The sequence below is a fragment of the Alligator mississippiensis genome, chromosome 14, assembly GCF_030867095.1.
Source record: "Alligator mississippiensis isolate rAllMis1 chromosome 14, rAllMis1, whole genome shotgun sequence".
NCBI classification, from domain to species: domain Eukaryota; kingdom Metazoa; phylum Chordata; order Crocodylia; family Alligatoridae; genus Alligator; species Alligator mississippiensis.
This window is the reverse complement of record NC_081837.1, coordinates 26,989,952-27,004,259: the sequence shown is the minus strand read 5'-3', so window position 1 is coordinate 27,004,259 and position 14,308 is coordinate 26,989,952. Positions and strand designations below refer to the sequence as shown.

Sequence of the window (14,308 nt, the reverse complement as noted above, 5' to 3'; positions counted from 1 at the left end):
CTCTGGTGCACAAGCTGATGTGTGGGCGAGGGTTGCCATGTGGAAGCAGTACCGCAGACATGTCTCTGTCAGGCTCTTTGTATACAATACTTCAGTTCCTTCAGGATCTCCGCATAGACCACTCTGTTTCCTGTTGCTTCCTTAAGCAAGAATCAAAAAGGAGAGTAAGCACCCTCAATGTTCCTGTCTTGCACAGGAGATAAATATTACTAGGCATTACTTTCTGACCGGCCTCCTACGAAAGTGCATTTCTTTTTTTCCAAATGGAAACCTAGGTTGAAATGTACAAGAACTTTTTTATCTGATTGGGGAACAAGATTATTTAACTTGTAAGCAGTACTGGTGACAAGAATGCCAGGGAAATGCATAAGCCATCACCTTAGGCTCTTTTAACTTGAATTGCAACTAGACATCTTTGCCATCTGTGGTGGACATTAGGGTTGTGCAAAGTTTCAGTCACTGATTTGATTTGGAGGAGATTTAGCCCGATTTGGTGGCCAAATCCGAATCAAATCAAGAGACCCATTTAATCTCTCCGAATTAAATCGGAAGCCTATGTCTTTTCTACATACCTCAAGGTACCAGGTGCGGCTTGTGAACACTGATATGGTGGGGCAGATGGAGCATCCCACAGGAGCATAGGGGGGCCCCTGCATGCTCAGCGGCAGACCCAGAAGTGGACCAGATGTACATCCAGTCCACTTCCAGGTCCACCACAGAGCACGCAGGGGACCTGCCCCCCGGCTCAGTGGCTGGTGCCTCCTGGGTCTGGGGGGGCCCCCCTGCGTGTTTGGCGGCAGACCTGGAAGTGGACTGAAAGTAGATTGATAGATTGTTAGGGGCTGGAAGGGGCCTTGTAGAACATTGGGTTCAGTCCCCCTGCACTAGGCAGGAAAAGACAACTGGGGTCAAGTGACCCCAGCAAGGTGACTGTCCAGTCTCCTTTTGAAGCCTTCCAGGGTAGGTGACTACACCACGTTTGCAGGGAGTTTATTCCACAGTCTGGATGCCTTGACTGTGAAGGAGTTTTTCCTGGGATTAAGCCTGAAGCAGCTTTCCATGAGTTTGTATCCATTGCTCCTGGTCTTCTTCAGAGGTGCCCTGGTGAACAGCTGTTCACCAAGTTCTTGATGTACTCCCCTGATGTTAGTGGCTTACCGCTACAAGTCCCCTCTCAGCCTTCTCTTCTGTAGGCTCCCAAGTCCCTCAGCCTCTCCTTGTATGGCTTGTCTTGCAAGTCCCTGACCATACAGGTGGCTCTTTTCTGCAGCCTCTCAAGTTTTTCCATGTCCTTGTTGAAGTGCAGCACCCAGAACTGGATGCAGTACTCTAGCTGCAGTCTCACCAGTGTGGAGTACAGTGGGAGTATCACTTCTTTAATTTTGCATGAGATGCAACGGTTAATGCATGCCAGCTGCCCACAGCATTGGCACTGCCGGCTTACGTTTATATGATAGTCGATCACAACTCCTACGTCCCTTTTGGCCGTGGCGCAAGTCAAATTGTCGCCACCATATGGCGTCTGTTTGCCCCCATATGGAGCACCTTACATTTCTGAGTGTTGAACTTCATCTGGTTCCAATTTGCCCAGCTCTCCAGCCTGTTCAGGTCTGTCTGTATCTGCAACCTATCTTCTGGCATGACCACGTTCCCCCATAACTTGGTGTCATCTGCAGACTTGGCCTGGAGCTTTTCACCCCCACATCCAAATCATTGATAAAGATGTTGAAAAGCATCAGTCCAAGAACCGACCCCTGAGGGACACCACTAGCCACTTCTCGCCAGGATGAGACAGATCGTTCATGAGAACTCCCTGGGTCCTACCTTGCAGCCAGTTTTCCACCCGCTGAACTGTTGAGCAGTTAAGCCCACAATCTTCCAATTTTTCCACAAGGATATCGCAGGATACTAGATCAAAAGCCTTTTGGAAGTCTAGGTATATAATGCCGACCTTCTCTCCTGTGTCCAGGTGGCAAGAGACTTGTTCGTAGAAGCAGCTGAGATTGGTAAAACAAGACCTACCCATGATGAAGCCATGCTGGCTGTCGTTCAGAATCTTACCCTCAATAAGCGTATTGCACCTAGATTCTTTAATAAGTTTTTCCAGGATTTTTCCTGAGGTGGAGGTTAGGCTGATTGGCCTATAGTTGCCCAGGTCCTCCCTCTTCCCCTTCTTGAAGATGGGTACAATGTTGGCCCTCTTCCAATCCTCAGGGATCTCCCCTGTGTGCCACGATTTCTGAAAGAGTTTTGACAGGGTTTCCGCAATGACCTCAGCCAGCTCCGTGAGCACTCTTGGGTGAAGTCCATCTGGTCCTGGTGACTTAAAAATGTCTAGCTTTTCTAGTTGGTTTTGCACCAGCTCAGCATCCACAATGGGAAGGCTATAATTCTCACCATGCCCCCTGTGATCCTTATCTTGCTTGTCTTTCCCCTTGGTCCAGTGAAATACCAAAGCAAAGTGGACATTCAGGAGTTCAGTTTTTTTCCTGAGTGTCCATTACCAGCTGTCCTGAGGTGTTAAGCAGAGGCGCCATGCTTCCATTTGTTTTCCTTCTGATCCCTACATAGCTAAAGCATTTCTTATTGTCCTTGACTCCCTTGGCTAATTTAAACTCAGTCACCACCTTAGTTTTCCTAATCATTTCCCTACAAGTGTAGACCACTGTGTGTACACCTCTTGTTTCATTTTCAAGAGGACTGTGATGTCCCTATTGAGCCAGGAGGGCTTGCCAGCCCTTCTGCTACCTTTCCTCTTCATGGGAATGGTTTTCTTTTGTGATTCAAGGATTGTGTCCTTGAGGAACAACCATTTGCCTTCCGTCCCTGGTCCCTCATCGCCTCTCCTACTAATGCCCTGAGCCTGTTGAAGTCCTCATTTTTGAAGTCCAGGACTTCAATCCTGCTAGTTGATTTGTCAGCCTCACGGCAGACAGTGAACCTGATGAGCTCATGGTCGCTGTCACCCAGGCTACCCTCAATGTTCAAGCCACACACCAGATCATCTCCTTTGGCCAAGACCAAGTCTAGGAGAGCGGTTGGCCCTTGCGCTTCCTGGATAGAAGAGCTCCTCGATTACAGTTGAGCAGCTACATGACCAATCCGACCTAGCCAAGTGTTCCTCCCAGTCTATGTCTGGGTAATTGAAGTTGCCCATGACAATCAAGTCCCTTGCATGTGCGGCCTCTGTCAGTTCTTGAGAGACTCCGGATCCAGCTCCTCCCTTTGGTTCAGTGGCCTGTAGTAAATGCCCACACTTAGGTCTCTCTCACCTTGCTTCATGCCCCCCCGCTGAAGCTTGACCCACAGGGTATCAAGCTGCTTATCTTTGGAGCCAACGTCAGCCTCCAGCGAGGTGTACTGCTTCCTCACATAGAAAGCTACCCCTCTGCTTTTCCTCCCTGCTCAGTCCCTTCTGTGCAGGATGTAGCCTTCTGCAGCTACACTCAATCATGCGAGGAGTCCCACCAGGTTTCCATGATCCCTACCAGGTCTTGCTGCTCGCTAGAGAGCAGGAGGGCTGGCTCTTCCTGCTTGTTCCCCATGCTCCTGGCATTGGTGTACAGGCAGCTGAGGCCCCTAACTAACGCCCTCGATTTCCTGAGATGCTGTGGGAGAACTGTTCCCTTAGCATTTTCAAAAACAGTTATCTTAGTGTCCCCCACGTGGGAGTTTTCCTGTGTGCCAATCCCCAGGCATACTCCACTTAGTTTTCCTGTTCCCCAGCAAAGTCAGTTAAAAGCCCTGTCTAGTAGTGGAGGTCTCAGTGATGCCAGGACGTCTGCGGGTACAACAAGTCACCGCCATGCCTGTTAAGTACTTCTGGTCCACCTCCGGGTCTCCCCCCACACGCACGCTCCCATGGGACGCTTCATCCACCCCACCATCTCAGCGTTCATGAGTTGTGCCTGGTACCTTGAGGTATGTAGAAAAACCATATAAAGCTGTGTCTGTGGCCGAATCGCTGAATCTCTGAATCAGAATCAAATCTTCAGATTCATCTGAGTTGAATCGGGACAGTGATCTGAATCGGTGAATTGAATCACCGTCCCCCGAATTGGACCGAATGTGAATCCAAATCGAATACTGCCCGCTTCACACACCCCTAGTGGACATAATATCTGAGCTGATACTTTCGGATGTATATGAGGATTTTGCCCGTTGTCTTTTTTTCTAGTAATTTAACGTTGCAGACTACTGTTGCCTGTTGAACTTGTTCATTATTGAAGTCCTGTGAACTGTGTTCACCTTTTCCTTTTATTCTAGGTAAAGAATTCCATGGCAATGTTATCAAAGTTTCTTTTGCAACCAGAAGACCTGAATTCATGCGAGGAGGTGGTGGTGGTGGTGGCCGTCGAGGTGGTACTAAAACTTGGAGGGCCTTTTCCTTTTGAAAATTTAATGCTTTCACTTGTGATCGCTTTTAAAGGGTAGCTTCATAACAGTGACTTTTAATTACATACTGCATTATAGCATAGACTTCCGGAAGGCATAGTAGAAAGGGGTGACTTTTGGGACAGGAGGGACTAGAGGTGGTACAAAGTATGTGCAAGTTGAGTAAAACTGAATTCTGTACTTCAGTTTTTTTGGGGGCTATGTGCAATTTTGCACATTCCTTCTGATCTGGAGATATTGTAGTTTGAAGCTTATCTTGGCTTAAGATAAAGCACCGACTTTAAGGTTGGGCATATGGAATTGTTCAACCCTGTGTGTCTGCCTTTTGCCTTTGAATTTTAAAATACTTTCTCCAAAATCTTCAAAGGAGACTAAGCAGGTTAGTCAGCCAAGTTTCTCCTGGCTCTGAACAGGAGTTGGGTATGTAATTCCTTCACTTCCCCTTCAAAATCCCAGGCACTTTGTATAGTACATCTATCAGATGAGTCTGTTGGATATTAATCTTCATTTTGCAGGAAGAGCATTTTGCCCAGTGACTGGGAAGAAACACTAGTTTTTGGCCAAGGAGTTTTGGAGGCTAAAAAACAAATCCTTTTAAAAGCTGTGTTTGGTGTGAACGTTCACCACTTCTACACTAAAAGCAAGTGTTGTGGTGTTCTAGTGTCTACATAGGAAGAACACTAGAGGTATTTAAGAGGGAGCCAGAGGGAGTATTTTTTTTTAGCTCTTACGAAGTGACTTGGTCTGCCCATATTTGTTTGCCATTGTATCAAACAGTGACATTTTTAGTAATGCACATTTAAAAAAAAATTAACTGCCAGATACAGGATTCAAACAGGGTCAGGTGTTGTAGTGCGGGTAAGAAGTTGTATAGAAACCATACCAAGCAGATTTCTCTGGCTACCAGGTACTGTTCCCACACAGTATTTTTTTTTCCTGTTGCCATGAGTTGAACTCTGCATCTGACACGCATCTACAGTTAACAACATGTATTCATTGGGTTTACTGACATTTAGAGACTGGTCAGATGCTGCAACTTCTAAGGGTTAGTTACTTTGAGATTTATATATCTTTTAAAATATTAAACATATTGATAATTGCCTCTTGGCTACTTTTAAAGTCTAGCATTATGTGGGAGACTCTTTTTTCAATGGTTTTTCAATTTCATACTTTATTAAAGTATACAATCTTATACTTTATTCTCATTGGCAAACTGATACCCATTTCTGGAGTTCCAAGTTCATTTCCTGAAACTAATCTAGAAGAGGGAGGGAGGTATTAAAGCATCTGGCTACTTTCTTCCACCAAGAAAGTCTATCACTTGGGCTTTGAAACCAGTGATAGTTCTTCAGTAATTGTTTCTCATGAGTAGGTCCATAGAAGCAATTCCCCTAGTTTATTCTGATTATAATTCTGTCTACAGGTTCACGAGGTGGATATGGAAGAGGTGGGGGCTTCCAGGGTAGAAGTGGGGAACCCAAAAATGGTGATTGGGTTTGTCCTAACCCGTAAGTGTTACTTTGATTGAGCAGTGGTTTTTCATGTATCCTCTTTGAGTTTCCTAAGCAACTGAGTGTGTGGAATCTTTTTGTCTTTTCCAGGACCTGCAGTAACATGAACTTTGCCCGTAGGAATTCCTGCAATCAGTGTAATGAGCCCAGACCAGAAGATTCGCGTCCATCAGGAGGTGGGTACAAGATCAATACATATGTAACAAGTTGCTGCTTTGAACGTTCATGACATTTGCTGCATTTTTGTAAACCTGGCTGAAATTTTGCTTTTATGCTTCTTCCATGCAGACTTCCGTGGGAGGGGAGGCTTTGGAGCTGAAAGAGGATACAGAGGACGTGGTGGTAGAGGCAGTGACCGGGGCAGTGGCTATGGTGGTAAAATGGGAGGAAGGTAAGTATTTGTTATTTCATACCTACCTGTGGGATGTAGACTTCAGGAATGTGTCACACCTTGAGATGGATGGAAAAGGCAGGTGGCATGAACCATGTGTAGCAGTATTACATGCATGTATGTTTTCTTAGTTTAGTTGTATGCACAAAATATAGGTGTATATTATAGGCACATGCAGGTAGACCTGCTTCGGAGTGTTCTGTGGGCATGATGGTATAGTGGAGCCTTGTGGGGGTGAGTAATTTCTGATTGTAAGGAGTGAGTCATGCTACCACAGGCAGGGCTAAAGAACTATCTTTTTTTGTTTCAGGAATGACTTCAGAAATGACCAGCGGAACAGACCATACTAAAGACCACTGCAAATGTTCCATTTGTCCTTTCGATGCGTTTAGTAGTGAAATCACCAGTTCCACCTGCTGCTTTACCCTTGGCATCTTTTGGATAATGAAATAACATGAAACTAGATTCTTATTTTCGTGGGAGTGACTGGGGCAGTTTTTGGTTTTGGATTTTTTTTTTTAAGCAAGTCCATTGAAATTGTTAATTTCCAACGTTTTCCCATTTTTTCCCTTTCAACTCTTCAACTGGATGAACTGTAAAATATTGCCAAAATCTAACATGTTTTGTAAGACAACAATAAAAGCTGATTGTTTTATTTGGGAAATCTTACACAGTTTCTTCCAATCATTTTATGACTACGGCCTATATTTTTTTCACTCGACATTCTGCAGCTTACCCATGAAATAAATAAGAGTTTTCCTTACTTTAAATGGCAGATATCCCTAAGTACCTAGCTATGTAGGCCCCCTGTGGCTTAGTACTTGGAGAACCCACTTTCAGTACATCTTCAATCTCAAAACTTATGTAGCTAATGGCCCTTCCCCTCTTTTTCCCCTGTTTACTTCCTGAGCCGAATATGGAGTCACTTTACCTACAGCAGTGATTCTCAACCTTTTTTGTACCAGACCCACTTGTAAACATCAGTGGCCAGTCCTGACCCAGTAAATAGTTTAAGTAGAAAACAGCCCCCCACCCCTGCTGGTGCCCCTCACTCCTGACCTGCTGTTCTCTGCCCCCAGGACACAGGCCCCCAGTGTGTGGGGCACGGGGGGCCCCAAGCACCCCTTGCAGGCTGGAACTCTGCCAGCCTGCAAGGGAAAAGCCACAGTTTCCCACATTTTTCTTCTTTAAAGGAGAAACCATTTTTAAAGTTTGTTTGTAACCCTTTCATACATTCTTGAGACCCACTTTTGGGTCATGACCCACAAGTTGAGAAACGCTGCCCTAGAAGTTTCTCCTACACAGGCTTGGTATGCACTGTTGTTAGAAAACAGAAGGTGGCAGTGTGTTCCCATGTTATTATCTAGGAATGTGATCTGTTCCTCTCTGTCTCTGTTCTTGAAACCCAGATAGAAATGAACTGAAGTTAGTGTAGCAGCTAGCTATTTCATAGCATCCTCAAGGTGAATTTGAATCTAGTCCTGGTCTTAGAGATTAGTACCAATGCAGACTGCACCAGCCATTCAACAGGGGAGCCATCATTCTGAATTGGTGTACTGTTAACTCCTGCTTTGTTTGGTACCAATGACCATCACACATGCTAAAAGGGGAAACAACCCCTGTAGATCAGGGGTAGACCACCCCGGCACAGGTGCCAGAACATGGTGGGCACAGGCATTTTGCTTTACATGTGAGCCTCATGGCGGATGGTGGGGAAGTCCTGGGGCTTTGCTGCCACAACAAGGATTGGGCCACTCATGGCTTCCCTACCATCTGCCCCTGGCATGCTAACACCTTACAAGTCAAGGTTGGCACTCTGCTCAAAAACATTGCCAACCCCTACTCTAGATTGCATTGACATCCTTGCTAGTCCAGGTTCTAAATTAGAAGCACTTCGTCAGTGCAGCCATATCCGTGTACTCTACCAATGCAGCACCCCAACCATGTACCAAGCTTATGCTGGCAAAATTGTACTTATGTCAATATGGCTTATTAGTTTATTTCAGTCCCTGAGCAAAATAAACTGTTAATTAAAGGGCAGCTTTGCTGCCATGACATGCTGCATTAGCAGAAGAAGTGTCTATTGGGGATTGCGTGTCATGCTCCTGACCAGCATTGCTATCCACGCAAAGGTGTGTATTGTAGACCTAAGTTTAGCATGTCTTGCTATTGATTAATAATAAAAAATCAGTGAAATACTGTGCCCGAGTGGTGATATTTTAGGGCAAATCAGCCAAATGCAAGTGAAATAAGCATCTTGTAGAAATCAAACCAACTCTAAGCAAAATTCTGTTTCTTCTGACCTGGTTTCAGTGAGAAGGAATGTTTTCTATGCATTGGAGCTCTTCCAACCACTCTGAAATAATTTAGGGGGAGAGGAATATATATGACTAGCTGCCATGTGGGCTAAGGGAAAGGAAACAAAGGAACTGTGTAAAAGGAGCCTTTCATTGCCTTGTAAAGTTGAACAGTGGTGGGGCATTTTCTATTTCCCCTACCTAACTGCTTTTTATAAAACCCTATGTGCCTTGAAATGGCTTCCAAAAATACATGAAGTGGAAGAGAGGAGAGGGAAAATTAAATGTGTAGGTGCATTTTCCCTTTTTACAGTCTTAATGCATATTTTTCCCTGAGATTTGCATCAGTTGACCAAAGTTTGCACCATGGCTTTCTGTAGGTTACAAAGTGTGTTCTAGTTTAAAACTAAAAATCGGAACGACGGTAAGCCTTTGTGGTAGGAATTTCCAGAATAGAGAACTACTATCACCTCTTGTGTCTTACACTTAATGTTTCTATTGATGCATCCCAAAACTGCATTCACCTTCTGTGCAGCTGCATCACAGCAGACTCACCTGAGTCTGTAATCTGTAATGCTTCTCTAGTACTGCCATCCAGCCAGGAGTCACCCATTTTGTATTTGTATTTATAATTATTCTTCCCGAAGTGTAGCACCTCACATTTGTGAGCATTCAACTGCATCCTGTTACTTTCAGCCCAACTTTCCAGTCTGCCAAGATTCTTCTGACTTCTGCTCCTGTCCTCCATGTTTGCAAACCACAGTGGGAAGGATTGTAAACTTGCTGAAGAAGCTTTCTATGGCAGTATCCTAATTATTAATAAACATGTTGAACAGCACTGGGCCCAGGATGGACCCTTGTAGGACTCCACTCGAACCATGGTGGGCAATTCAGGCTGGGGGACTGGAATGAAAACCTATTTAATGTAGAATGACTTGAACCAAGTGAAATTATGCCACTCGTAAGTTTAAAAAATATTTTACTTAGATTTTGCTCTTAGGTGCCCATTGCCTGCAGGCTTTGATCTCCAAGCAATGCAACAGCAAGCCTTCTATTGCAATATGTGGAAATGTTTTTTGCTGTCGAGGCTAATTTAGGAGGAAGCAGAGGATTGAAAAATAAGAAGCAAAGGGAGGAAGGTTAGCAAAAGTGGATAAGAAACCAAAATTTTAGGAATGAATGAGAAGATAGAAGGGAAAAGGGGGTCAATTTGTTTAGCACAATTACATCATCAAGGAGGAAGCACCTAATCAAGGATGAGGACCTGGGAGCTGAGCAAAGGGCAATAGTGATGATTCTCACCCAGGGTGCTGTGGCACCCTGGGGTTCCTTGAGATCTTTTCCAGGTTGTTGTGGGGCTTCACACAATGCTAGCACTGTAAGGTAGACAAACGTGATTCACAAGACAAACCCAGAGATTTCAAATAGGAATCCCTAGCATTAATATTCTGACCTGCTGTGGTCTTTGAGTTCTTTTCAATAGAATAATTGTTCTTATTATTTTTTGGTTGGCAAAAAAAATCAGTGAAAACTAGGAGATAGCATTTTCCAAGGTGGGGCTTAAATCTAACCAGGGGTGCCTGGAGTTGAAAAAGGTTGAGAACCACCGGGCTTCTGCAGTTTAGCAATCCTGGGATCCTATTCTGGCTGTAGCAGCATAGTGGTGCCTCATACTGGTGTAGTGTTGCACCCCATTGTCCTGGTAATAGTTCAATTTTGTGGACTTGAATTGTGGCATAGGTCATGCTCCTGTCTAGCAACAGCTGTCACTGCCTGGCACATTTGTCACAGCAGCAGGTTTGTATACACTTGGCCTCAGTCATTCACCTAACTGGGGAAAACTGAATTGCACCCTCCTTTGAACAGTTTAATCCAAGTCATCCCCCACCCCCCCATCTTCATCTGGGATTTGAGTCACCTACCAGCCCTATTCATTCCATATTGGGTGTATTCCTATTGAGGCCCAAATAGTAACTCATTCCCTTTCCCTTTAACTAAGAACACTTAAAAACTGTCAAGTCAGATGCTGCTGTTCAGGGTTATAAATCATAGCATTATTGGAGGCTAGCAATCTGTTTTTAAGCAGCTAAATGACCAATTAAGTCTCCCAAGCAAACCACAAAACTGCTGAAGCTGATACCAACTTTGCTGCTTCCCAGTCAGCGGTGAGCTTGTACATCTGCTCTGTTTTTACTGGATTTAGCACTGGTAACAGAAGATCATAGTTAACACTGTTTGATATCTCATGAAGCTAAGGCACTTTATATTGAAAGTTGGCACATAAAGATAAGGGTGTAGCATAAGCCAAAATGATTGACTGCTCTCAGTTGATACTTTTTCAAGGGCAGGATAAATGTGGTGGAGTTGGAATGGTACAGACTGTGGCTTTGGTTTAACCATATCAGTGTCCTGCTGTGTTTCTACCAGGTCCTTCAGTACGGTGGTTTTCACAGAAGTGACCTGCTGAAGATCAGTGGAACAAGACTGAATGAGGAAACAACTAGCATCCAAGTGTAGGGAAAAACCATAGCTGGGGACTCTAAGAGCTGAACCCAGAAGTGAATCTCTCTTTCCAGACCAGGTAACACCTGCTAGTAACTGTCTTCTAATTAAACAAATTTGCTGTTCCTTCCAGTTACTGTCTTGCACGCATGCTAGAAAACATGTTCAATTTACTGCAAAGTTGAGCAAATTAGCAAACTGAAGCCAGTGCGTCTCCTCATGACATTATTTGAGGAGTTCTGGCTCTTTGTCTAATGATATTCTATAAATAAAAGCCATTTATAAAAATAAACGCTGTTTAGATGTTAGTGCTCCTCTTCATTGGAAGATCTCAAAGCACTTAACAAAGGTTGTTAGCATTTTACAGATGAGAGGAAAACTGAGGCAGAGATCATGGAATTGCCCAAGGCCAGTTACTGAGCTAAAAAGAATGCAGAAATCCTTGGTCTGTTTGGTGCTGTCTCCAAGACCAGGGCTGGCCAACTAGTACCCTGCAAGGGTGTCACATGCATCCCCCACATTCCTTCCCAGCCACTGCACCCTGCCTCCCATAGCTCCTGCTGCTACAGCAGCTGGGGTCCCCAGACTCCCTCTCCCTTCTCTGACTTCTGGTTCCTTCTCTGTTTCTGGGGTGGGTCAATGGGAAGGCAGTGTATGTGTGTGGCATGAGGGAGAGCTGGGCTGTCTGCAGCAAGGGAGACAGAGGCTGCCCACACTGCATGCATGGCCAAGAGGGAAGTTGACCTGAGCTGCTTGGACTGAGCACGTGGTGAGCGGGGGAGAAGACCTTGGCTGCTTGCACTGCCTGCAGGCAGGAAAGAAGGGGAGGGGGAAAAAGAGGTGGTTCCTTGTATGGTGGGAGTACCCTGGGGTGTTTGACTTATGTGGTGTGTGGCCCAGGGTCTGGTGCATGTGATTCCCCATTGTCCAGAAGTTGGGCAGTCCTGTAAACTGTACTACACCAAGGGGGTGAAGTCTCTGGCCTAAAGCAGTCCAAAGGCAGTACTGTAGCTCAGGTGTTCGTGGCTGAGGTCATAAGGAAAAATGTTAGCAGAATATAGGGGGCTGAGCTCTCTAGGGCAAATCATCTGGTCCTTTCCTCAGTCCCTTGCATTTGGGGAGGCAGGGAGAGGGGGACTGGTGAAGCTACCATTTGGGAATATAATAAAACATTAGCAGAATGTTCTTAAAGATGCATCTAATGCTTACCAGACTGAAAAACAAGTTTATTAAATGAATCCCTATAGAAAGGTGCCAGCACAGAAGCCACAATGCAATGAAAATAGCTCATCTTGCAACATGCTGCCAATTCTGCAGAGAGAGGGGGCCAATGCAACCCATCCCAGAAAGGTGCTCATATACCACAAGCATGGGAATACTGAATTAAATCTTGGTACTACTAAGGCCTTTCAAATCCAGTGGAGTCAGGACTATACCCACTGGAAACAACTAGATTAGACAAGAGATGCCATCTAGGTTCCTGAATGATTATCACCAGGCTGCATTACATTTCCCCCAGTAGATGGTGCCAGCTCATATTTTCTTAAAACAGCTTCCAATCACCTTATAAAGGCTTTCTAATGGACTACAGCTGTCAAAATTCACTAAAGATTAGGAGAGCCTTTTTTTAAATAACCAATCAGTTTTAAGGTATGATAGATTCTTCTGTCATTCAAATAGGGCCCTGATTCCCACAAAGAAGACAGATGCTTAACTGCACTGCATAGCAACGCGTCCCATTGGCTGCAATGGAACTGCTCAAAGCACAGACACTTAACCATAGGCATGAGTCTGTGGGACTGGAGCTAACTCTGCAGGGTGTTGTATTTGGGTATTTAGCACACCCTCAGCCCAAATTACTTTAATATAAAAATAGTTTGCATGACTCTGCAAAGTGGCTGGTTTAAAAGCTGGAGCACATGTGACCATTTGCACACAGGCCAAGGGTTCAAATCCAGTCCTGTGCCACAGGTAACTAACTTGTCATTTAGGTGTGGCCCCTAGGTAGTCAGCTAGGGGTTCTTCCCCCAGTTTCATTATAAAACCCACCTCTGTTATCATTCATGCTAATCAGACAGCAAAAAGGTAAAGGAACAAACATACTATCCTAGTCCATAGAAGTTATTTTCCTCTCTTTTCATCATTAGAGTATCCAAGCATCTTCCAAACAATGTGCTGGTTTTCTGTGACTGGATGTCTCTTGTATCTGCTCCCTAGGGAGGAGGGAGGAAGAATTGAGGGAGACAGGAAGGTTGTTCTGGAAAAGTTTTATTCTGGAGTGGTTGTTTTCAATGTCCTTGCGGATCCCTGTGTCTAGCAGACGGGGCAGGTTGGGGTTGTACACATGGCACTTCTGGCGGAAGCTAGTGGGATTTGTGAGGGAAATTGTTTCATGCACAAGGACTGACCTGCAAGAAAGTGCTCTCTCTTATACAGAAGTGTTGCCCTTGTGATAGGCTAAGCCTTGGAAACCTTGAATGATAGAAAAGTAGGGCTGGATTGGATGGAAAAGTAGGAAGAAACCTTAGGAAGGCATCTAGTCCAAACACCTCCTCAAGGCAGGATCATCCCTAACCATTCCTGCCAAGTGTCTGTCTAACTTTTTCTTGAAAGCATCCAGGAATAAAGATTCTACAGGCTCCCTGTTCAGGTGCTTAAGCACCCTCGTAGTGAGCAAGTGCTTCTTAATATCCAATCTAAATTACCCTTGCTGCAGTTTAAGACCTTTCCTCCTTATCCTGTTCCCTGCAGCCACAGAGAAGTCCATCTCTGTCCATCATAGGACTTGGGAGTGAAGGACAGATGCACAGACAGACAGCTGCCCATGGCTCTGTTGCATGACCTGCCTCCCTCCCTCCCTCACCTTTGGGGCTTTGAGCTGCACCCCCACCCCGCCCGGCCCCTTCCCTCTCCCCCTCCCCCTTCCCCTTCCCCTCCACAGACTTACCAGAATGGCACTCTATATGCACCAGAAGAAAAAATCCCGAGATTTGATCTCTCTATTGGGAGATCATGAGTCAGAATTAATTTGACTTGGATATCAGGAGTCTCAGGATTTTTTCATGAGACATTGGCATTACTGTTGACGTGATTCACACTGTTGGTCTATAAACTTGTTCCACAGCTCACCTCTGCTGAAATCAGACAATGATTCATTCGCTGCTCAGCTGTTGGCTTGGCACTCTTTACATGCTATAGGTTTAGATAAATCC

General features: G+C 45.0%; 1 protein-coding gene across 3 annotated transcripts in view; it reads left to right on the top strand.

The window, feature by feature from the left end:
• TAF15 (TATA-box binding protein associated factor 15) overlaps positions 1-6,966 on the top strand; it is a 33,862-nt gene extending 26,896 nt beyond the window's left edge. For 2 of the 3 annotated variants that reach the window (XM_014608888.3, XM_019499505.2), the window contains exons 12-16: positions 4,267-4,359; positions 5,819-5,903; positions 5,997-6,082; positions 6,195-6,297; positions 6,608-6,966. In XM_014608888.3, the coding sequence (XP_014464374.1) occupies positions 4,267-4,359; positions 5,819-5,903; positions 5,997-6,082; positions 6,195-6,297; positions 6,608-6,647 (407 nt within the window). In that variant the 3' untranslated portion in view covers positions 6,648-6,966. Of the gene's footprint in view, positions 1-4,266; positions 4,360-5,818; positions 5,904-5,996; positions 6,083-6,194; positions 6,298-6,607 lie in introns of those variants that run through there. The other variant, XR_002094121.2, reaches the window with a different exon arrangement.
• The last annotated feature ends 7,342 nt before the right edge of the window (positions 6,967-14,308 follow it).